The sequence below is a fragment of the Blennius ocellaris genome, assembly GCF_963422515.1.
Source record: "Blennius ocellaris genome assembly, chromosome: 6".
Taxonomy (NCBI): Eukaryota; Metazoa; Chordata; class Actinopteri; order Blenniiformes; family Blenniidae; genus Blennius; species Blennius ocellaris.
In genome coordinates this window covers 9,015,255-9,040,630 of record NC_137655.1, presented here as the reverse complement: position 1 = coordinate 9,040,630, position 25,376 = coordinate 9,015,255, and the positions used below count along the sequence as shown (strand labels likewise).

The window sequence follows — 25,376 nt, the reverse complement described above, 5'->3', positions numbered from 1 at the left end:
CCCTGTCTATTTTCCGCTTAGAGGCAGAATTAAATCTTACGTTGGTTTGAAACATATCTCTTGTGTCTAATAGCTTCACTGCGTGCTGATGTTTCATGCAAGAATTCATCATTTTCACGTTTTGTCCCCTTCCTGCTCACTCCCAACGTTGCCCGACCTCACTTTTACAGTGTGGAGAAGCAAGGTGATCTGAAGCCACATCTTCATGCTTTGACAAGAGAAGCTTTAATTGTTCATAATCAAGCTTATAGACATGTCCAAAGCACCGGAAAACCATGATAACCATGAACAGAAACAAGCAACCGAGGACAAAGTTTGTGGTTCATTGTATATATATACACTCGCCGTTAAGAAATTCAAATCAAACAGAAAGTTTTTTTTTGTTTTTTTTAAACAAACATTTTGTCACATTTTTGGAATTATCCAAAGAAAGAGGGTAAAAGAAATGGAAAACAAAAACAAAATCTTTCTGCTCACAAAGGATTTTCCCTTTTTATTTTAAAGATTTTTTTTTCATATACAACATTGTATTTACATGGTCTAGTATTATTTACACAAAATTAACAAGTGGCACTGTGTAGTTAGGAGTTCTTGTTCTTGGTTCCCTATAGGTGTCGTATTTTCCACCCCCCCCCCAAAAAAAAAAAAAAAAGAAAAGAAGAAAGAAAATGATAAATTAAAAAGAAAAGAACAATTAATTTGAACAATGCTTTATGTCTCTTAACTCTTTGTTGTTGTTCAGTAGCACTAACCTGCCACTCAGCCTTCTACAAAGTGCCGTCCCCTCCCGGCACCCTGGACGCACACGCAGTACCGATTGGACAAGGAAACGCTCTTAACATAAGACAGCTCTCCGATGATGGGAAATTTAGTCAGCCTTGAATCGTCTATGATTCAACGGGGGTTTGTTCACTTCGGTTAGTTTCTGTAAAATCGTTTGATTGATGCCACTTCTGGAGGAGAAAACCTCTTCTTTCCATCAAAAGCCCGCGTCTCTCTGCCGCTGTCCTTACCGACTGTCCAGCCCTGGTTTTGTCTCCTAAGCTGCTCCAATACCGCTGCTACTGTACCCACGGTGTTCTGCTCAGATGTGTCATCCGCCTTTAGGGCGGGGAGAGAGAGATGGAGCGAGGGAGCGAGCGAGGGAGCGAGATCCATGTATAATGATCCAAAAGGAAGGCATTGGGGGGGGGGGGGGGGGGGGGTCAATGAGAAGAATGGATGGTGGATGTTGCGTGGGCCTTTTGCACAAACGACTGAAGGATGCTTGGCCGATTGCAGGAGTGGGACGCAATACAGGACAGATTAAGGAGGGAGAAAGAAAGAGAGGGTGGGGGAAAGGGGGGGGGGGCAGTTTCCAGGCTCTTCTTGATCCCACCTCCACATGTGGTGAAAGTATGATTCAGCTGTTTGAAAACGGCTGTGAATTGTTGCACACGCAGTCGTCCCCACCTTTAATAAAAGCTCTTTAAAAGGGTTACCTTTACACTTTTATTCCCCCCCCATTCTTAAAAAAAAAAAAAACTTTTAGATCAGATTAGAAGCTTTATGACACAACCTTTCATTTCCAGTTAAAACAGACAAGCAGGCGTAGATCAGACAGCTAACAATGTTAGAAATGGCAGAAGAATAGAGGGAGAGGCGCGCGCACACACACACACACACACACACACACACACACACACACACACACACACACACACACACACACACACACACACACACACACACACACACACACACACACACACACACACACACACACACACACACACACTCACACACTCTCACACACACACACACTCTCACACACACACCAGTAGGTTTTTTTCCCAGCAGAATCCATCGCAGGTAAGAAAAATATCTCCAAAAAAGTGACTCCGTTTGCCACATGTCCATACTGCTATGAAGAAAAGCACAATGACAACTTCACCTGGACTGGTAGAAGAGAGGGAGAGAAGAAAGAAAGACTCAACAAGGAACTTAATACCGGGGGTTTGTGAATTGAAAATACATCATTTAGTCTCACTCATTAACACATCAGGTTGACATAAAAAAAAAACCCAAAAAACATGTGCCTTAAAATGATGACGTACAATTGGGAGGGAGGAACTGAAAAAAAAAGAAAATGGGGATTGAGAGAGTTTTGTTTGTACTACGCCTTTGAGCCGGCCTCGTTTATGCTTCAATCAAGACTGAAAGAATAAATTCCTATTTATTCCTTCTGGCTCACATGATGTGTAAAGCAGGTGCCCGGGTAGCTCGTCCATTCATTCCCAAGCCGAGAGGCGTTCAGGAATACTTAAAAAAAAAAAAGCAAATAAAAATGATTGCATAAAACTTCCAGCAACTTTCCACCACTTATGACGTTTTCTGGTTTCTGACACTGTACATTGTGTGTGTGTGTGTGTGTGTGTGTGTGTGTGTGTGTGTGTGTGTGTGTGTGTGTGTGTGTGTGTGTGTGTGTGTGTGTGTGTGTGTGTGTATTTGTTCGTTACCGACCCCCGCTCGTTTCCTTTCAACTGACTGACCTGTGCAAAGAAAGCAAGAAATGTCGGGTTGCATAACGTGGGATCGATAAATTAGCTCGAGGTCCAAGAAGGAACCTCTTAAAAAGCTGCTGCTGCTGTCTGTGTGTGGCTCAAGGACACTTCAGCAGGCCCGGGGAGGAAAATGAACTGAGCTCAGTTGCGGTTGGAGGGTCGCCTGGTGAGGCCGGAGGATGGAGCACATTGTGTGTCTGTAATGAGATTTGTAACATCGTACTTAGAAGTGTCCGTACAGACAACATATACACTTGAAAATTGGTGTGTGGCTTCTAGATTGGAAGCAAGGTTGTAAGGTCCAAAACCCACCACAATTACCTTTGTTGTGTGTTCAATAATATTTGCATGGGTAATATGTGTCCTGAGAGGTGTGTGTCACAATAAGGACCTGTAAATGTCTGTCTTCAGGTCAAAGTCGGGCTTTCTTTGCCCTCAGGCTGGACTTGCAGGCTTACTTTTGTCAATTGGTTTATTTCCTCTCAAGTGTGAAATCAATGAGCACTACTACAGCGTTAATTGATGTGTTGAAGGTCGAAGCTAACGACACGCAAATGTGAGCCTGTTGGTCAAAGTGAGGGCTTTTAAACCCAGACTGCAGAGGAACTAGAGAAACTAGAAGCCGCTTGTGAAGATCCAGCAGACTGAGGCTTGTCTGAGACATGTACAGGTGCTTTTAAGCACGCACAGTCTAAGTGCACTCCCACCAAACATACGACACACATGCAAATGTTATTACACATATTTTGATGCGCACGTATAAATCTGCAAAAATCTAAGTATTCGCTTCGAAATCTCATCTTATTACAGACACATACATATTTATAAGGTGTTACAAAAGCCCCTTATCTGGGGTCCACTGGGGCATCTTGCTGTGGTGAATCCACGTTTTCTCAATTATTTATGGCGAACAAAAAGATTTGAGTTTGCCACCAAGTATAACAATGGTAGCAATGTTTCCTCTGGTAAACAGAGGCACCGAGCAACGTAAAACAATCGGCAACGTCGAAAATGTCGCAAACTCGAGAAAACCAAGCACAAAGCAGGAGGCCGACTCGCAGTAGCACTGAAATGTAGCATGCTCCCAGCTGTTTGCACGGTCGGGGCTGGGGGAGGGGGCACAGAGAGGAAAGTCGAGTAAGATCAAAAACCCAAGCACAATAAATTAAATCACTGGGTCCCCCACCCCCACTCCCTCACAAAAAAATCAAAAAGAAATCAAGAAGTAAGTTAGGAGAAGAGGAATCACACTACTTGACTAGCTAAGTTTTCATCAGGAAAGCATGAAGCTCGAGACTCGTACAAACAAAAACGTACAACTTGTCTTTTTTTTTGTTCAGTGGACAGGGTTTGACACAAACTAAAACACAATAAATACTCTTTCTGAGGAACAAAAGATAAGGTATATCTCTTCATCAGCTAAAAGGACACTAAAAAAAGGCAGGTCCGTCTGGCAGACTCGCTCAGAAGGGGACAGGGCGACCCTTCGGGGTTAAAAAAGAGGGGCAGGGGGGAGCTTTCCGTCCACAGGGGGCAGCCCTTCCCCTTCGTACTTATGGCACTACAGCGATTCCCCATCCACCTTTTGTTTTCTCGTACTTGTAACCTTTAACTCTTTGTATAATTGTTTTTTTCTTTACCCTGATCAAACAACATCCCCTAATGGTACCTATTCAACACAGCTGGGTTGCTTGCCTTTAAATTCCATCTCATCCGTGACTTTCACGTTTGTTTTGTCTTTTATTTGTTTGTTTGTTTTTTTCATCAGCATAAAGTGCAACAGTGCTTTTGTTCTTTCCTCCGGTCTCCTGGCCTCTGTCCGGCGACCCCGGCCCGAGGTCAAATGTCACGGGTTAGCGGTATCGGGGTCAGGGTCCGGGTTGGCACTGGTCTCACTCGTCACGCTGGTGGCGCTCGCAACGCTCGGTTCCTCCACTTCCTCCTCCTCCTCCTCCTCCTCCTCGTCCTCCTCCTCATCCTCCTCCTCAGTCACTTCTCCTACATCCAGCACCTCCACTTCCTCGTCGTCGTCGTCCTCCTCTTCGTCCAGTCCTCCTTCCAGCAGCTCCGCTGCTCCTGCCGCCGCCGCCTCCCCTTCCTCTGCGCCCGCCGCTGCCTCCTCGACTTCCTCGCCTGCGTTCTGCTCCTTCTTCTCCTCCCTGTCGTCGCTCACCTTCTCTCTCTGCTGGTAGACCGCCGTCTTGAGTGGTTTGACCAGGCCCTCCTCGTAAACTTTCAGGATGGCCTCACACACGAAGCGGTACTGGCTCTGAGGAACGCGGACAGACAGAGAGAGTTCAGCTGCTGGTTCATAGAGGCCGAGAGAAGCCGGCCAGAAAAAAAAAACGGGTGTGTTTACGCACAGGTGTTTGGATCATCATGGCCCTCTGATCTCTCATGGTTCGGACGATATCCAGAGGAAACACTGGCTGACCGCACTCCATTAGACACAGCGCCGTCTCCATTGTGATCAGAACTCCGGTCCGGCCAATCCCCGCACTGGAGGGAAGAGCAAGTACAGAGACAAGGTTAAGATCTGTGATCCGGTGCACCAACCTTCCTGCACACAAATATTTCTGAGCTTCAGTGGATCCTTGTCAAGTCCATGTACATTTTCATTCATATCCAGACATTTGTTTGTAAGCATCACTAATAGTGGAGACACGTGTACACATTCAAATTCATGATCATAAAAATATCTGGCAGGTCTTTATGATGCATTTATTCTTTACTTTAGTTCCCATTTACTTATCCATTCTTTCTTTTTGAGGTGTCATGTCTAAAAAAATATTATTTTAACTCAACTCATCAATCAATATGAATTTTTGCCACTAATGCGAAGGGAAAAAGTATTTCTTGGACTCCTAGATGTTTCCCGCTTTTGGAGTCTACATTAGGATTTGAAGACGTCGACGAGGAACCAACAGACACTCTGATAACCACTGATTTAAATCTGCTTGACAACAGAAATAAGATGCAACAAGGAATCCTATTTTAGATCTCTGGAGATATTAGGACAGATTCATTTTTCATGGGTTTGTGGGATGAATATCTCAAAAGATTTGCACGTAAATACTGCGGGCTTAAACCTGCACGAGTTCTTCCGCTCATACCTGCAGTGCACCACCATGGGATGATCTTGTCCAGCACGCTTGGTCCGCACCAGGGCCACGAAGTCCAGGAAGTCCGTGGAGTCGTCGGGAACGCCGTGGTCCGGCCAGGCCACGTACTGAATCTGAGTGAGCTCCCTCTGCTGCTCACTCTACACACACACACACACACACACACACACACACACACACACACACACACACACACACACACACACACACACACACACACACACACACACACACACACACACACACACACACACACACACACACACACACACACAGAATGGATAAGATGTTAAACTAATATTAAGGAGGTGGTTTCAACATGAACACATATTTGTATCAACAATTTTTTTTTTTTTTAAACAGACCTCTTGAGGGGAGGGGTGTACTTCTCATCAACCAAGGTCTGTAACCTTTACCATCAAAAGAGCACTTTTTGCCCACCCCCTCGCCAAATAAATATTGTATGGACAGATTTAACCTTTAAAATGAAGATAACACACAGCTTATAAACTTTGTGCTGTACACACCAAAATTGCAGTCTGTGTTGAAGAGATGAAATCAAAGAACCACAATAAAAATTGTTTTATTGTAGTTTTGGGTGTTTGCTCATTGTTCTCTACATACTGACAAAAAACTACTTCAGCTCCAGCTGAAAGGTGGGTGATATGTGACATTCATTTACTGTGTTTTCCAGTGCACATTAAAAACAACGCAGTAAATGTGCTGAATAATTTAGTAGAAGAATTGCTGATAAAAGACTTATTATAGAGTAACCGCAAACTGAACGGTGTTTTTAGTAATCTTTTCAAAGCTACAGGGAGCCACTACAGAGAGGTGGAGAAGCCACAGGCTGCAGACCACTGAACTACAGAAAGTCAGAACCGTCCGGGTCATAAACCTCATTAATAATTGAAGCAGTGGCAACAAACAGAGGACTGACTCTCACCGCAGTCAGGACTCCACTTCACAAAGGAATTGATTATTCTCACACGTCAGGTTTCTGTGTTTATATCAGGGACGTCTGAGCACGACACTGCACACGCTGTTGGTGTAATTATGGCTTTTAAAGATGTTGTGAAACGCTTGCTGTACAAAAGCTCCACCACTTCTTTCATGTTGATTTTGGAGCATCTTGTAAGTTTACAGCAATAAGTCCATCTTAACTCGACCAGCTCAGCACCTTGTTGATATTTGTGAGATGAGCATAAAGAAATAAAGTGATGGAGCTCAGTGGTAACAGAAGGTTTGAAGCCCACAGGACCGGCATGATGACGACTTATACACGCCCACAACATGCACAAGACGGCAAGCGCTGACCGCTGTTCTTCACGAGGCTCGGAGCCCCCGTGTTCCTCTTTAATACTGCCTAGCTGCATCGCCATGGTAACACACCTATCTCCATGGCAACGATCACAGGCAGAGGAGAATGCTAATTGCCTCTTCTTATAGCTGTATGCTTTAAAGGTCACGATGCATGGGGCGGAGATGTAATCAGGAAAACAAAGACGGGAGGGAAACGACAGGCAAAACAGCAGCAACATAAAAGCTGAGGGTCAGCATTATGTCCTCAATTTATGTTAAATACACTGTGTTGCAGGAGAAAATCTTTGATTTTGAAGCATAGAATAAAAAAAAAGGTACAAAGTGACTATTCAAAGACATCGGCCTCACAGTTAAACTTCTTCCCTGTTTATCAAGTGGTCATCATCCCACTCTCCGCTGCGCTCCCTATCTCCTCTATTTCTCCAATGTGACTGACTGGGGTGGTTGGGTTGCCATGGCAACCCAATCCCAATATGTGGCCCGCATGCGGCAGCGGGAGCCAGAAAAAGAACAGCCTACACTGGTCACTATGGCAACACACCTCCTCGGGGTCCAAGGCAAAGCTCATCCTTCCTGAGACGCCGGTCCCTCGCTCTGATTGGACCCTGGAGTCGTTCCTCCGCGGCGCCTTCGCCCTCCTCCCTAACCCGCTCTTTGTTAGCAGCACACGCACTCTCGCTGTGTCCTGCTTCAGCCTTTTACGTCTCTCTTTTTTTCCATGGGTCTGACTTAAGCTATTGATGCTGTAGCCGTCAGAGTGTGCGTGTGTGTGTGTGTGTGTGTGTGCGTGCGTTACCGGTGTGTGCAGGAGAGTCATCTCCCGGACCAGGAAGGCAGAGTTGCCCTCTTCGTTGTGACACGTGACGGTAAAGTCTCTGTAAGTGGCGCTGCTGTCTGGGTTGGGCCAGTACTGATGGCACTTCACCTATAAACACACACATGCACAGAGTATTGGGTTGAGAAATGGTTAATTTACAAGTGACACACGTGCATATACACTCGTATACAAACGCACACATTAACGGACATAGGAACGCATGCACATAAACACATGAAATCACTCCCAAGTAATTTAAAATGTAGTGATTCATGTCACAGAAAGTAGATCACTTCCTCTGCACCTGGCACTCTTTCTACAGGCTACTTAGTTACGAAACACTGGCTGTAGCCTGTTTAAGACGTGTCTCTAAAATGAACAAAAGAAGCGAGCTGCAGAAAACTCTGGCCTGTAACTTTGCAGCCTTCTGTAAATAATCAAATGTTTTGACAGGAGAATTAAGGGATTATACATCACATGTGACTCAGGCTGCATCCCAACTTGAGACTGCTCCCTGCTTATGTTTGAGTGTTACACTTTAGATCCAGTTGTGGAGATTTTTTTTTTTTTTTAAACACGTTGCAGTGCAGGTGTGGTGTCCGATCCTCGTCCTTGATGGGTGGTTTTACATACCCGGCCCCTCTCGACCTGCGTGGTCAGCATGACCACCATGGAGGAGCCCTGCTCCCAGGTCATTTGCCAGAAGTCGTGGCAGGTGTTGGGCAGCGGGCCCTGGCACGCTATGTAGCGGTTTATCAGACTGGAAGCTGGAATCTCCATCTGCAAAGAGAAAATGGAAAGGTTACGTTTAATCCAAAACATCCACTTGAAACATTACTGCTCCACAAGGTGAAATAAACAGACTTGCCTTCAATTTTGCGTGTCGTTTCTGTTCAATGAGTTTTTTTTTTTTACACACAGCTGCTTTATTTGTACCAAAAAACTACAACAACAATATTTAGCGGATTTACAATGTGGGAACATTCCGTGTTGAAATTATAGGGTTACACATGTTTCCAGCAGCATCCTCATGATCTGGATCTAATGCTGCATTGTGCCCCAAAGGCATTGGATCGATTGCAGATCAGGTGACTGTGGAGGCCGTTTGAGTCCAGTGAACTCAGACTACACGATGTGCACAATAGCAGTATGTCCTAATAGGCATGGTGTTCAAATCAGATTTCCTCTGAATTCTCACACAACTTCAGAGATTGAGATTCATCAGAGGAAAGATATATTTTCATCCACAGCTGCAGACTCACGGTTTTTAGCTCCCAGTGTGATCTTCTGGCTCCCTGGCCCACCTGCTCTACATGATACGTCTGCAGATTGTGATTTAATTTGAATTACATTGCCTCTGTTATTGTATTGCTCTTTGTCACCTCAAAGCTGTTTTCACGACAGATTTAAAACTACCGGACTTTTATTTTTTGGCTTTCCTATTCTTTGTAAACGCTGCGATGGTTGCCTTCAAACATGTACACAATTAAGTCTGGTACCAACAATTCTCCCACTTCATTTATTTAAATCTTCTTTTTTACCCACTTCAACAGGTCCTCTTGTCATGACCAAACTAAATCGCAGCTGCAAGTGTATTTAATCACAACTTTCCATTAAACAAGGTCAGTCAGAAACATGTATTTCAGATATTTTTTTCACTCTCAGCCTTGTGCTGAGATGCTATTGGTACAAGCCATTGTGGGTTCAAAGGGTTATTTGAAACAAGTGAACAGCAAAATATGAAAAACTCCAACACATTATTTCATAAAACTGTTACCCTTTATCAAGATTCTTCCGAACTGATCAAACTTTTATTGCTTGAAGAAGGACTAAATAGTTTAAGGCAATAGTGAAACGCTGATGGTTCCCAAGCCGGGGTCCAGGACCCCCCTTGGTGGCGGAAACCAGATCACAGGGGGCTCACATGGTGTAGTTGTGCAAAAATCAAAGAACAAGTCAAAAGAACAAGAATAAGACACTTTTTTGAATTTGGAGCAGACATGGAAATGTGCATTAATAGTGAAGATATAAATCAGTACTTAGTATTTTTAGAACTCAGCACAGATCTCATGGCTACATTTATTCTCAAACAAAATCATTGTTGTTGAGGTAAGAACTCTGATCTGTTCTTTAGACCATAAGACAGTGGCAGTGGTGAGAGAAGTGAACTTGTAAGTGAAAGGTCACTGGTTTAAATCGCAGACCAGCAGGAGACTTTGACTTTTAAAAGCGAGAGCCTCCACTTGTCTCCACAGTCGACCCAACAACCACGGACTTCTGAACAAGGACTCCAAATCATGAAATATCCCCGGGTGTTATACAGTAGCAACACTGCTCCTTCCAGATGATTTCAAAACACATAATCTCACTTTGTTCCACCGCATTCATGTGATATGTAATAATTGATTTTTCTTAATGACACAGCATGTACGATTGGGATAATTGTGGAGCCAATAAGTCATATTGAAAGGATAGTCACACCGCTTACAGACATGCCTACAACCTTTGCAAAGTTTCTATGTAAAGATTCCACCCATCTAGTCACATGCACAAGATGCCGCTGGCTCAAACACCACAAATGAACAACGTTAACTCAGTGTTGTCGCTCGCAATGTAAATCTGATGTGGTTGGCTCGTTCTCAGCTGCGTGGCCAGCATAGTGGTTCAACGTGTGTTTCCATGGTTGACGAAAGAGACCACCCACCAAGCCCCAAGCCCCAGCCCCCCCCTGAAAAAAAAAGAAAATATGAAAGAGCACGGGGGAAGAGAGCAACAAACTTACGTTGATGTAGTTTGCATTGATGTAGTCATCTGTGCTTTTCAGAATGACCCGCGTGGCATCGTCTGTCAGCAGAGAAAAATATGGAGGGGGTGGGGGGTGGGGGGGGGTCAGGATCACAGGCAGAGGGTGAGAAAAAGAGACGGAGGAGATGAAAGGCGGAGTAGAGAAGTGTTGATGAGCGGAAAAAAAAGGCAGAGCGTGTGAAGCGGGGAACAAAAAAGGTTAGTGTCACCACACGTCTGTACACACGAGTCGACAGAAGTGAGGAGCCGTGTGCAGCCACGTACAGGGAGAGATGTCTCTGTAGCGATTTTTGGAAACGTTCTGAGGTAATTTGGCACACAGCATGGTCATCCCCGGCCTCTTCCTGTACAGTTGCTGTGAGAGAGAGAGAGCGAGAGAGAGCGAGAGAGAGCGAGAACACAAGTCAAAGTTGTGGAAAACCAGTAAACACAAACAGCTTGTAAATTTGATACGGATTCACAGTAAAATTGTCCAAAACGATTTTCTACAGTCGTTGTGTACATGACACCTAAAATAGTAAATTACTGCATCAGTCCAACTAAAACTAGACTTTAAAAGTAAATGTAAACGTGTCACCATAGCTCAATTCTCAAAGCCAGACTAACACACCCAGATAATGTGATTGAAACCTGATTTACTCGCGCATGTATACAGAGCAGTCTGACTGGAACAGGGACCACGTTTTCTGCACATGGGCTCGAGCTTCGTGCCAAATCCTGACCCAGAAGTCAAACAACATTTAAGAAGGTAAACAGGAGGTCAAACAGAAGAAGTCTGCTGACTGCTAACTGTAAACATGCTGAAAACTGGAAGTGCTTGTTTTTGGATGGGTATAGAGACGCATTTCATGCTTTTGCGGGCTGCAACGTCAGAAGTGAACTGGAAATGGCCCGAAACTGGCAATTCAAAATAATGCATATCACGTCCAATTGTCACAATGAATCAATTTCAGTAATGTGAATGTGCATCTGAAGAAAAAACAAAAACTACAACCGAAGCTCCACCACTGCTCACGTAAACTGACTGCCAATCACTCTGTACGTTGAGTTTTTAGATCATTTTATGGTGTCTATTCAGTAGACCCGCTTTACCCTCAGAGAACATTTAATATGATTTATAATCAACACCACAAAAAGTGGTGCATGCAGCACCTCAAGTGCTTAAAATGCGACACAGACCCAAGAAGTTGCAGCACTTGGCCAAAACGGTGGCGCAACTTCCACCACTGACTCAGTGACAGACATGGGTGTTTATGTGTGGATCGCTATGTGAGCGTATGTGAATCTTCTCACATCGAACTGTGCCAGTATGGCTCCACTGCTCAGTCCTTCCTTCAGAGTCACCATGGAGTCCCTCAAAGCATGCTGGTCGAGATGGGCGGGGTCCTGCGGCGACTTCTCTGGGATGTACTGAAAGTCGGGCTCCGAATCCGCCTTCTCCTCCACCACGTCGTAGATGGCTGAGCGGGACAGAAAAGACACACGATCGTTTCCATGTTCATGGTGTTTCTGCAAAGCGAGGCGTCGACTTAAAAAAAATTGCAACTCGCCCACAGCACTTAGGAAATACTTAGCTATGCACGCATATCGAGCTCAAGGCCTATATTTCAACAATGCAATCAAAAAATGTGAAGCAACAGGCATCCAATAGGTTGATGCAATCTTACATACATCTGCTTAGAGAGGAGTGAATGCACAAATCCCTCTTTGACCCAGTTAAAATACCAAGAATTTTTATGTTTCATCATCTTTAAAACCTCCCCTTCTCTCCACGCTTGGCTCACACTGATTAACACAAACATACATCTGATGTACAGAAACCAAGCTGTGCTGCTTGAGCTTCAGTTAAAAAAAAGGAAGGAAAGAAAAAAAAAAAAGACACTATGTTGTCCACAAGCAGATGTGCGACTGCTGATTTTGTTGGTGGGACTGCAGCAGCTGCTTGAGATATCACACCCGTGTTCACAATCTGTTAATTAAAACTGCCACAGTCATCTGGAGCGTCACATTTAACTGTGATGCGGATGCCTTGATACAGTTTGTCGTATGATCACTTTAGTGGAGAAACTGTGACGTGGATAAAAGTTTAAGGAGAGTGAGCTGTGTTATCAAATACAGCTGTCAAAAAAACGTGACCAGCAACTACACTAATGGCTCATTCATGCTTCAAAAACACACACAAGCAGATATGAGCACTTCCCACGGTTCCCCTGCATCCAGGTGGCTCAATCAACTAGAGGTCATTGCTCTAAAAGAACATACAACTTGATTAAAGAGAAGAGGAAACTTAACTATGACTGACATGACGAGGAGGTGGAACAGGTATTAATGGAGGATTTACAAAAACCTCCACCATCCTAATGTCAACACCACCCCCTATGATCCACAGTGGTACTGCAGCATTTGGTCTGAATCCGTAACCATTCAGGAGATGGACTGAAGTGTGGATATCATGGACGAATACAGTGAATGTCGCTATATGCACATCGAACAGAGTAGAAATGATCCTCGACACCAGTCGAGACTATACAGACTATACGGAACTCACCATTTGGTCTGACCAATAGGATCAACTCCCCGGAGTGGCTCTCACAGCTGGCCTTGATGAACATGACCACCTGATCGTGGGTGTGGTCAGAGATGTCCCGCCCGTTAATTAGAACCACCTGGTCACCCTCATTGAGGCGAGGCACGCACAGGTCAGCCTGAGGAGACGTGGAGAGAAGACAAAGGGACAATGAAATGGACTAGAAATGTGATAAGTGAGAACGAGCGTCGCAACTGTGCGCGGTATAAATGTGCTAAATCAAAGCTATCGCTTCAGTCTGCTCTGAACCGGAGGGTTTCTCTGTCAACAAGGCCGTGATGTGAAGTGAAAGCCCTTACTGGCACGCATACTCTGATTTTCAGCGACGAACATGTGGACTTACTGATGTTCCTGGAGCCACTCGGGACACAATGATGGGCATTTTCTGGTCCACTCCCCCCTGGAGAGTGAGAGATGCACACGCACACATGTTAACAGTACAATAGAGCACCAAGACTTACTATTTCAGACAAAATGTGGCAGAAGGAAGGGATGAGCATGGAGATTCCCGAACGCATCCCAGCTTACCTTGACATTGAAGCCAAAACGTCCGTGTTCATCCGGTCGCATCTTGATCAGGACCAGATTATCGTGAGGGACGACTCCATTTAACTGAAAGGATGTGTCGCGTTTACATTCGGCAAGATCACATTTCAGTGTGGATACTCTTCACTTCACCACAAAGGAGCAATTCTATTCAAACTGGAATTGTAAATCTACCAAAATAGACTGGCTGATGGGAATAATTTTCGTTTCGCTATGCAGACACCTCACTACATATGGTTTAAACCAGCTCTACTTCGTAAAGGATCAAACCTCCAAGAAGACTCCTGAGATAAAAAACTAAAGGATTTCTCAAAGTCACACAGTAATAGAGAACAGCTGCAATGGTAAAGACTACCAAGGCTCAGCCAAGCCACATTTTGACTGAAATCTAAACTGCAGTTTTTTGATTGACGACTGAAATGTGGTGCTGAAGTTGGCAATGTGCAAAGCTCCTCAAGTTTTCTCTACATTGCAGACGTAGCATTCATTTTGTTAATCCACCATTTGGAGAACTTCATATTTTCATTTTTTCCGATCACTAGCGGTAACCAGAAATATGCGTCAGTTAAACTAGCTATTTTCCCAGTTAAGTACAAAGTTTTTATGCAGCCATCCATCACCATGTCCTATTAAAACTCTTATCTTGTGGAACAATGTGCAACTACATTCAATGAGATGAAAAGCTGTTGCTAGCAGTACAATCCACTTTCAAGCCACCTTGCTATCATTTACCCAGAGACACTGTGATCCTGAAAACCACCTCATGTCATCAGCTTCCACTTGATTGAAGGAAATCAATCAACTAATTTAAAGAAAATGTCCTAAACAGAGATTAATTTTGTCTCTTTTCTGAGCATTTTTGTCTTTTAATACTAGTCCAATATAAAATATTTTTCATGTACATTCCTCCCTACTACCAGCACTACATAAACCGGGCAATGTGCTCTGCCGGGATCCTGAAGCCTTGTTTATTAACTGGACTCAATGACTTGGGGTGGCACATGACTGACCGTGGTCTTGTCTGCATTGACGGGGACGTCGTACATCTCGTTGAGGTGGTTGTCCAGGAGGCTCTGCTGGGAGTGAGCCTGAATGATCTGGCTCAGTGTCTTTCTGCTCAGCTGTTTGGGGGGCAGAGCTGGAGGCTGGCCGTCCAACCCATCTGGAGACCTGAGAGGGGCAGATGGAGGGGAGAGAAGCAGAAACAACAAAGTGAACAAATGTGAGGACCATCATTACACTGCAACAAAGAAAAACAAAAACCCAGTCATAATTTAATAATGTGGCTCCAATTTCATCTTAAGACTCTGAGAAAGAGTTAGAGCACTTTCTCTCTCATATCCAAGCTAAGAAGCTTTTGCCTGTTCACATAAATTAATGTGAGTAACCTGGTAAAGTGGTGGTTTGGTGGTAAAGTCATAAGGTCTGTGGTTTGAACCCATCACTTCTTGAAACCTCAATTCTTACTTTTCAGTGTGCTCAATGCTTTCTAGCTTATTTGAGGTGCAATTTCCCTCAAATATTGTTTGAATACCATCTTTTACTGGTTAAATTAAACAAACTTTGTTCATTTTAGTCTTTTCTTCCTAATTTTAAAACATAACATTCTGTTACACCGAATACAAGCTAGATTGACGAATTCCAGCCAAGCAAAATGTGGCAGTTTTGTCAAAACATTGGAAAATGTTCCTATTATGAGTACAATACTGCAATGTGCCTACTAGAAAAGCCAGCTCATTTAACAGGATTATGAAAAGAATATATCTCTGCTGGAACGAGGTCCATTTGAGTCATTCTGGTGCCAAGCTCAAGGGAACACTTGTGAGATTTGTTCGGATGTATATATACACAACTACATATGTTCATGATAGATAGTAAATCAAGATGGCATACAGCAACAACACTGCATGGGTTTTGGAATTGTGTTTGGAGCATGTGCGAATGGCTTATGTTGTTATTGCTCTTGTTTCTGTTTAATTAGATGTGTAATATCACTATATTTTAGCATATTCATTGCATAGTTTTCTGCCGTTTGTTTTATTCGGACACCACTGGGAGTGAGTGAAGCATATGTTTATCCCTTTATACCACGCCCACTGACATGTCATTTGGAGAAGTGTTAAGCAGAAGTCCACTATCATAATTTTAAGAACATCTAAGAATGAAAAAATCCCAAAATAAAACAAAATGTATTAGGGCTGCTCAATTAATCAAATTTTAATTGTGAATACGATTTTGGCCCCAGATGATTTCAAAATTCAGATAATTGAGGACAAACGATTATGTTGTAGAGCCGATGAACGGGAGTCGGAGGCGGCGTGTTCAGCAAGGAACTCCAAACTTTATTCGCCATTAATCCACACTTCTCAGTAACTCTTATTTTCTCTCTCTCTCCAACATGAGAGTGGAGCGCACAGCACAACACCAAAATGCAACCAACCGGAAACCCCGTCTCTCTACAAAATACAGTTCCCCACTGTGGTGATCACAGAAGGCCATAATTCACCCACTTACTGTGGGTTTACTGTGGGTATATTTATTGAAATATATCTATCTCTTACTGTATTTTATTTATTTCTTGTTTTCAAAAGATTGAGTGCAGTACAACAGTTTAATTTTTACTACTACATTACAAGATATTTTTATATATTTAACAGGAAAGTTGTTTAACATGTTTAAAAAATGCTGTTCTAAATTCAAAGACTCAATCGTGTAAATAATCGTGATTTCAATTTTGCCCCAAATAATCGTGATTATGATTTTTTTTCCATTACCGAACAATTTCCTCAACTTATAAAGAAATGCACAAGTTGGCGGTGATGGTCACTTGCCAATAAAGGGATAAAATAGATAAATAAATCTACAAATAAATAAATAAACAAATAAGCCTCTTTGTATATTTTAAGTACAGATGATTGTAAACTAAAGCCACAAACACAAAGTCACAGTGAAAAAAGATTAATGGTCAAGCCAAAGGTCTTCCTATTTGTTTGGAAAGATAGACAAAGGAAAAACAATAGATGAAGAAGTGAGAGAGCGAGAGCGAGAGAGCGAGAGAGAGAGAGAGGGGGCTTAATGGCACTGTGTTAGTCACAACGCATTAACCTCAATAAAAGCACTGTGAGAGGAAGGAAAACACCCCCCCCCCACCCCCCCCGACCATCCAGACAATAAAGCACAGTCGGTGTACACAGAGGAGCAAACAGTCAGCCAGGTAAAGCTCTCAGCAGCTTCGTGGCTCGCTCTCCGCTGAGTAAAAAGCATGACAGTTCACTCCCGATCTGCGTTTGAGATTGAGCCCTCATCGGGGAGAGTGTGTGTGTGTGTGTGTGTGTGGGGGGGGCAGTCAAAGAGCATTGCTTTTGTTTTGGCTGCTGCTACTGGTGTCACTTTGTGTCTTGAACACACACACGCGCGCCCAAACTAACGTCTATTATGGGTCAAAACCAGGTCAGGCTTTTCAGGAGGAGAGCAGCTCACAGCAGGCGCCAGCCAAGACAGCTCATCCACCTACATTATCAGCTCAATGCGACACACACAAGTGAAACGGATATGTAAACATCTTCACAGCGCACAACAAGGCCCCGGGATCAGGGGATCTTCTCTGCACTGGATATGACAAAAGCAGTTCGTTTTTTTTTCTAATAATACTATAGCTTTGAGGCTGTACAAACCCCCGCAGCTCTACATTTTTATATCACATCAACACACTAGTTCGAAAGAAGCCCATCATGAGCTGTGAGATGTGCATTAAAATCCACCTAAAGATCAATGTACAAAGCTTTTTCTTTGCGCATGTTCTTTTTTTTTAAACAATTTACTTTCCAAAGAAAGTCTTTGCTTTGAATCTTGTGTGCCGACACGAAAGGCCTGATTCAAAAAAAGTTCCCCATAACATATCATACAGTTGTGTTATGCGACGGTCTAATTACAACTCTGCGTTCCCAACAGTGTCAAAGAAGTAAAACTTTCTGAAAAGTAGCACTGTGGTCGGCTGAAAATAGAAAGTTAACGGCAGAGTTACAGAGTTATACGAGTTTGTTGACCTCAGCATGTGTGCAGCAATATGGTCAAAAGGCAGGAAAACAAAGCTGGACTTTATTTGGCAAAAGTGGTCCATCTCGAGGTGGCTGGGCCATCCCAGTAACGGTTTGCGAATCTGCAAGGATTGTATTTGAGGTGAGAAGTTCAATATCTTTGAAAATTCTCTTCACACTTCATTGGATTTCTTCGGGAACAAAAAAAAGAACAAACGGAATCTACAATTTTTAGGCTTTTTTTAGGTTTGAAAAATGAAAGATTTACATTGAAGCAGTAAAACCGGTGCTCGGTATTCATCCGTGTTCACCAGGTTTCTTCGACCTGTGTGTATAAGACCATTTCTGTTCAACATATAAATGAAATAAACAAATATATTAAATACTCCATATCAAAGACAACTAATTTGAAAAGCTTCAATTCGTTTACAAGGTATTTAGGTATCACGAGGAGAAAAATATTTGACGAACCATCAAATAAAAATGTTTGCAGTAGAAGGCAACAAAAGCTGGCAGTGGTGGAGCTGTATTTGTGTAAATTAGATGTTTAAAACACCTCTCTGCAGCTCCACAGTGTTGTGTCTACATCTTCAAGATGGACACCAGTGACATTCACATGGACTAAACTTTTCAACCGGAGGTTTTCTTGAGTAACACAGCGCGCTAAATCCATAAAACAAAACTCTCAGTCACATCCAAACAGATTGTTGAAACCTATAGGTGGTCAAAAATGTGCACACGGCTTCCAAAATGAAGCATTTTTAAGCTTTGACAAGATTTGCACATCATCCAGATCTGTTAAAGAATCAGAAGGATTGAGAAATTGACTTTTCCACTGTCGGATACCTTTAAAGGATTAAAAACACAATGTTTACATGTTGTAAATCTAAGGAGGGAGACCGAGATGGCCAAACTGAAATCCAGCAATAAAAACATGATGCGTGGATACCATCTGTGTTGTTGGGAGGAAGCGAGAGCAGCTAATTATGTCATTCTTTTGGCTCTGGAGCAGAGCAATGAGCCACCAACTTGGCATGTGTTTGTCTGTGTGTGCAGCTTTGTAGGCACAGGAGCTACCACTTCACTGTTACTTAACCACACCGAGATCCAACTGCTCTCTCCTCGCTGCGCTCCGATTCACTCATTCACTCACACTGCGTAAACACAAAAGATTTTCAGGCTTTGGAAATCGCCGAAATTTATTAGGCAAAGGACTCCACCAGATATTTTATAGTGTGTGAAGACACGCAGAGAGCACAGACAGACACACTAATGCAGAGTCGAAGCCTGTTGCGCAACCCCCTCCGCCCTGCTTCCCACTGTAAACACATTTTATGGGGCGGCTCTTCAAAGCGTTCATCTTTCCAGCGGGGCTGGCTAAGTGACACTGGGAGAGGGTGTGAACTGTCGGGAGAAGCCACAGACACCGACAGACACTTTTAAAAAGAGTCGACTCAGCAGAGCACTCAGACAGACCCGAGACTCGCGCTGATGAGTAAAATCTAACTTCTTAAATTAAAGGTTGGCTGCTTTGGGAGGTGGGTAGGGCTATATGTGAAATTATGAGATAACCAGCACTCTGCCTACAAGTCAGAAGTTGATGTTTTTCCCCACCGAGACGGAGGAACGTGCAGAGAAATAAGGTGAGGAGGGAGAAAAGGGCCTGAAAATGAGAAAAAACAACGAGTGGGAGTGGGAGTGACAGAAAAAAAGGAGACTCACGGCGTGGAGTCCAGGCTGATGCTGTTCGCCTGCGTGGACGAGGCCGACTTGTGATTGGAGGAGAAGACCGGTAGGCTGGGGGAAGCGTGGATCACGTGGTCAACCAGGTGGCCCACTGACGACGGGCGTAGCCGCGTGCCCTCCTGCACAAACATCGAGTTCCTGACAAGACATGTGAGCAAAGGTTAACAGAGGGAAAACAGTTTGTGTGCCATTAGAGTCACATGGTTAAGTTGTGGTTATCACTCTTGCTGGATAGAGGTCGATCTATGTGTTCTATGTTTTCCCTCTGGGTCCTCCAGTTTTCACCCGCTGTCCAAAAACATGCGATTATGTGTTTGTGTGTGTGCGCGATCTGGTGATTCATTCACCTGCTGGACTTATTCAACACAAAGTTTGATAAAGTAGCATAGAAGACGAATGGATGAATAAATAAATAAATGAATATATAGATGGACCAATGAACAAACCGATGGATGATGTGTCAATAAAGCACCTGAATGCTGGAGTCTTGTGCAGGGTTGATGTACCATTCACCTGATTGCCTAATCTTAAAGTTTAGTTGTTTTTGAATGTGCTTTTGAGGATAACGTCAATTGATTTGCCCTCCATGTGAGGCTGAGATTGTTTCAAAACTGTGATAAGACAGAAAATGTGTCTCGCAGCAACTGATTTATTCAAACTCGGGGGGGGGGGGGGGGGGGAACTCACTGATTGGGCGTGCCCGGTGGCGAGCGTGTGGGCAGGCTCTGCGTCTCCAGTCTCTCGTCTGATAGGCTGTTCCTGCTGACAGACTCCCAGTCAGTCCCGCCCACCAGCTTCCGGACCAGTGGCTTGCTGGGAGATCTGTTCAGGAGGATTCGAGATTTGAATTGCCTCGCGCTCACAATTACACGTCCTCAAATGTTTGGTTCGTTACAGGTACATCCAGGTGTACAGTGTTTCTTTTACCGGGCAAATACTCTGTCCTTGATGCCTTTCTCCTTCCCATACTGCACAGATTGCACCTCTGTTCGCCCACTGCAGACAGAAAAACAAAGGTTGGACTGATTGGAAAACAGTAAAAAAAAAAAAAAGTCTTGAGTTTCGATTTCCAACTGACTTTCTTCTTTCAGATGATGAATGGCATTTATTCCACTGAAGTTTTAACTGCTTTAGAAAAATCATTTCGTCCATTTCTCCTGAAAAAGTCCTGCCCAAAAAAAACGAGTCTCTGCAGGAGTGCAATATGTTTCATTTTCCTGAGTGGACTTGATAAGGTGTTGACAACGCTGACTTGTGATATAAAAAAACTATCCTTATTGGAGAGCCAGTCAATATCTCAAGGGCAAAAACACACAAATGCAAGCGCGTCCGCACGCTGTCGAGCCAAACATCAGACAAAGCTGGCTCGCATTGCATCACTGCTGCTCAATAATGTATCACAAGGCCTTCAATTCTCACTTCATCTCTCACTTGCACTTCAGTGAAAAAAAAGGAAATTAAAACAAAGGTAGACACAGGGAAATGCCATAATCCAGCAAGGAAAAAAAAAAAAACCCCATTCCATTTCAGGTCCTTAGCACCTGCTCAACAGTCAAATAAGAAACAAACACACGTGCATTTCACGGATTTAAATGAATTGTTTTGCTTGAGAAGAGCGAGTGGGTATGTGGATTAAATTGCCCGGCATGCTTTAAAATGTTCATGACCAATTCCTGCACAGCTTGAAAGAATGGTGGCAAGGCCAAACACAAGAAAGCTACCCTTTAGAGGTAAACCATAAATAATTGAGTTGTGGTTTTCTGGGGCAGAGCAGAGAGAGAGAGAAACAGGCACCCACTAGCATGCCGATGTTTCACCTTGGCAACGTCCAGAGCGCTCCAACACACCGGTGCAAAAGAGTGTGCAGCTCGGCTGATGTGGGGAGGATGAAGCATCCGCGGCTCTCGTGTGTGTGTGTGTGTGTGTGTTCATATGTCAGTCTGTCAAGACTCTGGCTGTCAAAGGCTTTTCAGAGAGAAAACATCAACTGCCCTTCAGTACTGACCAGTATCTGAACTTGGAGCCCAGGGTGAAGTAGTGAGCGAAGAAGTTCTTCTGTGGGGGGATGGGCCGCTCCAGCCTGAAGAAGGTGTGGTGCTCCACGCAGGCTTTCCACAGGTTCTTACAGGCGCGGTAGTTGACCATGTTGAAACCCAGCAGCGTGTCGCGGGTCTCAGTCTGTGCGCAGGAAGGAGAGAACTCAGTTGTCTATTGCAATGTTTCGGTTCAAACTGTCTGGAACAACAAGGCTTGCAAAATAAAAAGGCATTCAAAGTTGCAACAAGTCTCTTTTAGCTCAAACCAAGCGAATGAATGGCACCTAATAAACACTTAATACGACACGTGAGATGTAGCACTGTTCACAAGACACCGACGGAACAACAACTTCAGTGTGTGGGCGCCATTCACGCTTAAACATATTTCACACTGGTCAGAGTGTACTTGGCTGAATATGTGTGCACGAAACCACCTTAACCTTCAAATCACATTTTAAGTAAGGTGTGTACATCCTTTTGTGACCACATGCAAATGAGTTTGCACAGCAGTTATTTTTGTGTGTGAAACAATGTAATTGCACAAGGAGGACATTCATCACTGAAGTGGACTATTATTCTTTTGTTACACATATGTGCAAGTGCTATGTTTATTTATTTTTGCAATATTTACTTAGTCTTTTCCATTCTATACTGTGTCATGAAATAATAATAAAAAAAAAACAAGACCCAAAATAAAGGAAAACAATAATATTAGTGTTTCTTGTCAGCAATAAGAATAACTTAACTTTAGCAACTACAAGCACTTCTAATGTCAAATTGATGAATGTCAGGCAATCAAATCAAAATAGAGGAAGAGACATGAGTCCAAAGGTCACTGATGCAAAAGTAAATAAATATGTAATGAAATTATTGAAATTTGTGTTGCACTGTCAGATCGGATGACGACTTTGTATTCTCTTTTTATTGTACAATAAAAAGTGAATAAATTCCATCAATGGCACCAGGTTTCTGCAGTGGGTTTTATCAGTGAAATAATAACTCCTATGTGGACAAAGTCAGTACAAGACTTAAGACTGCACTTTGGTGTGATATATCATGTATAGATACATTTGCACTGACTTCACAGATAAACATTAGGATCATATTCAAACTTTAAAATAAGATGTCGACGAAAACCACAAGAGCAACAATTTTAAGAGATGTATACACACTCTCAGTAAATGTTAACATGTCACCAAACAGTTCTAACTATTGATACCAAAAGCAGTTATTAGTAGCGTGTATTCATACTAGCATATACATAGCGAGAATGTTTCCAGATCAACTCAGGTCTGTGTGGAGACATTTCACTGTGGAGGCTTATGAAAAAGCAAAACATTCTAAACTTGATGTTTAAGGATGAAGGAAATATCTCCTCGGTGAGCTCATACATATTTAAATATGTCAGCATCAAGAGAAGCAAAGCTGTAAAATTGAACCTATTTGACATGAGCGATAATCCCAGACAGACAATAAAAATCAAATCTAATGGAAATAAATGACTTGCAATAAGAACTCGTGCCACAGCTGTATGTTGTGTTGAAAAGAGGCATTAATGTGTCAAACAAAGGATAAGAGACACGGGGGGGATTAAAACACACACAATCAGGACACAGACCACAGGGGGTTAATCTGACACCGATTACACGCACACATCTCCAGACACAGCTCAGTCGCCATCTACAATACTGTATGCATTCATATAGTCAGCACAGGACGTACAGAGACACATAGGGTCAACCGCATCTGCTCAGAAATTACAGACAGATTTGGGAGGGGGGGGGGGGGGGGTTAAGGTGTGTGTGTGTGTGTGTGTGTGTGTGTGTGTGTGTGTGTGTGTGTGTGTGTGTGTGTGTGTGTGTGTGTGTGTGTGTGTGTGTGTACGTACACTTACCACCTCTTTTCTCAGCTGGATGAAGAACTGTTTGCACTTGAAAGAGATTTTCACTATTTTCAACCTAGAAACAAGAAAAGCCAAACATTACTTTGATAAGTCGGACAGGGTGGTGTTTTGACTGGGATATTTAGACCGGTGTGATTTGGAATTTTTCTCTGCATAATCTCAACACATTTCAATACATCATTCAAAATCAACTGCTGAAAGAGAACATCTATGGTCTCTGCTTCTACTCGGAGGTGTGGAATGAGTATTTGGCATATGATTCAAACACTCGAGCTGCCTCTGTGCAGCATGATCGCATGTGTGCCGCCATGAGTCAGTATCTCATATGACTGTGTGCTGTCAACCTCGACACATGTTACAGAGCTTCGTTCTGACCACCATACAGGTATGCAAATTAAATTTCATGCGTGGCTTGCACCACGTTGTAGTCCGGGATTCTCTCTGGTGTGAGCACTCATTCATATTATTGATCATCAGTCATGAAGAGAAGTGGATTTAAAGTTGCAGGCCAGGAACCAAACTGCAATTTTTGCACTCTTCAAACTAGAAAAAGAAGACGATGCAGATTGGGAATGCAACTTTTTTTTTTTTCCCTGTATTCATGAAGGGCTGCATCGTGAATTTGCTCCCACGTTTTAGGCAAAGAACGCAGCGGAGTACTGTAATGCTTTGAGATGTTTCAGGAGAACATTTCAACAGCCGTCTGTCACTTGGATGCTTCTTTGTGTGAAAACAACAGCTGCAGGCATCACTGCTTTCACTCTTTGCCGAGTGCAACAGCAAAACTCAGATTTCTTGAAAGAATTACTGCTCAGAGCGAAGACAAACACTGATGGACACATCCACATCACCTATACAAGAGTACGCTTTAAAATAGAAGACTTTATAGCTCATAGGCCCAAAATTATGAAACCATTGTTGTGGCTGGTACTTAACAAAGACGGATCGCCAATTAGTCGAAGTCAGCGATTTTGCTTTATATACACAGCCATTTATATGTTTGGATTATACAGTTAGTATCTCTAAAATAGCAACAAAATGTTGAAGGTACAAAAAACACCAAAAAAAAAACAATGACAAATAATCTTAAAGCAACTGAATCATCAAGTGCCTTATCCAAGTAGCTTCATCAGTTCACCCTGCAATAACTAAATGGCTCAGGTATTTCAACTTGTTGGGTGTGTCACCAGGGTTTCACATGCTCATAGCCCGAGGTTTCTACATTGATGGGCCAGAGGCCCCAGGGTGTGGCTCATTGGTGCTTTATTGTGTTTTAACAACCTTCATTGCTTTCAGCGGAGTCACTTGAGGTCACGTCTGATGACCCTGTGAAGCTGGGTTGCCGGATTTCTTTGGCAGAGGGGAAAACAGTGGTGTAAATGGAGGGGAGTTTGTATAATAAACCTTCTCCTCTGTCAAGACAAGGTTTTTCCACTTTCTTTTGCTGGTCTCTCAAACCCTCTATGTAAACATTATCGTAGCATAGGGGAAAGCCGACTGTTCCCTTGAGATGTGAATAGACAGCTGAGTCCAGTCCGGAAGTGTTCCATGTTGGGCCAAAAGTTTGTTTTGTAGTTATTTAATGTTGCCAATATAAAGGTTATTGTGCTGTTGGCTGCACTGTATGGCATACACCAAATGGCCTTTCTTAACAGTGTGGTGTGCGGTCTTTGGAAAATAGTATTTACTGTCTGAATGTGCCACTGGGTTTGAATGAAAGAACCACCAAATACACAGGGAGTTACAATGTGATGTTAGTTTTCTCTTCCCTCCTCCATCCACCCTGTTAAGAAATTGCACAAGAAATATTGATATTTAGAGACTTTCTTTTGTATGTTGTCCTTGTTAGAGTTGCATTATATTTTTCACAATGCACCCATGTACAGACCTACATCAAAAGATCATTTCGCT

The 25,376-nt window shown here is 43.2% G+C and overlaps 1 protein-coding gene across 2 annotated transcripts in view; it reads right to left on the bottom strand.

Moving 5' to 3' along the window:
- Positions 1-480: 480 nt before the first annotated feature.
- ptpn4a (protein tyrosine phosphatase non-receptor type 4a) overlaps positions 481-25,376 on the bottom strand; it is a 74,953-nt gene continuing 50,057 nt past the window's right edge. For both annotated transcript variants that reach the window (XM_080498338.1, XM_080498339.1), the window contains 17 exons: positions 23,451-23,520; positions 21,532-21,704; positions 20,454-20,522; positions 20,214-20,348; positions 19,503-19,664; positions 14,754-14,913; positions 13,726-13,809; positions 13,541-13,597; positions 13,159-13,315; positions 11,904-12,070; positions 10,875-10,965; positions 10,588-10,649; positions 8,439-8,585; positions 7,785-7,913; positions 5,657-5,805; positions 4,907-5,042; positions 481-4,812 (listed from right to left, as the gene is read on the bottom strand). In XM_080498338.1, the coding sequence (XP_080354464.1) occupies positions 4,390-4,812; positions 4,907-5,042; positions 5,657-5,805; positions 7,785-7,913; positions 8,439-8,585; positions 10,588-10,649; positions 10,875-10,965; positions 11,904-12,070; positions 13,159-13,315; positions 13,541-13,597; positions 13,726-13,809; positions 14,754-14,913; positions 19,503-19,664; positions 20,214-20,348; positions 20,454-20,522; positions 21,532-21,704; positions 23,451-23,520 (2,371 nt within the window). In that variant the 3' untranslated portion in view covers positions 481-4,389. The remainder of the gene's footprint in view (positions 4,813-4,906; positions 5,043-5,656; positions 5,806-7,784; positions 7,914-8,438; positions 8,586-10,587; positions 10,650-10,874; positions 10,966-11,903; positions 12,071-13,158; positions 13,316-13,540; positions 13,598-13,725; positions 13,810-14,753; positions 14,914-19,502; positions 19,665-20,213; positions 20,349-20,453; positions 20,523-21,531; positions 21,705-23,450; positions 23,521-25,376) is intronic.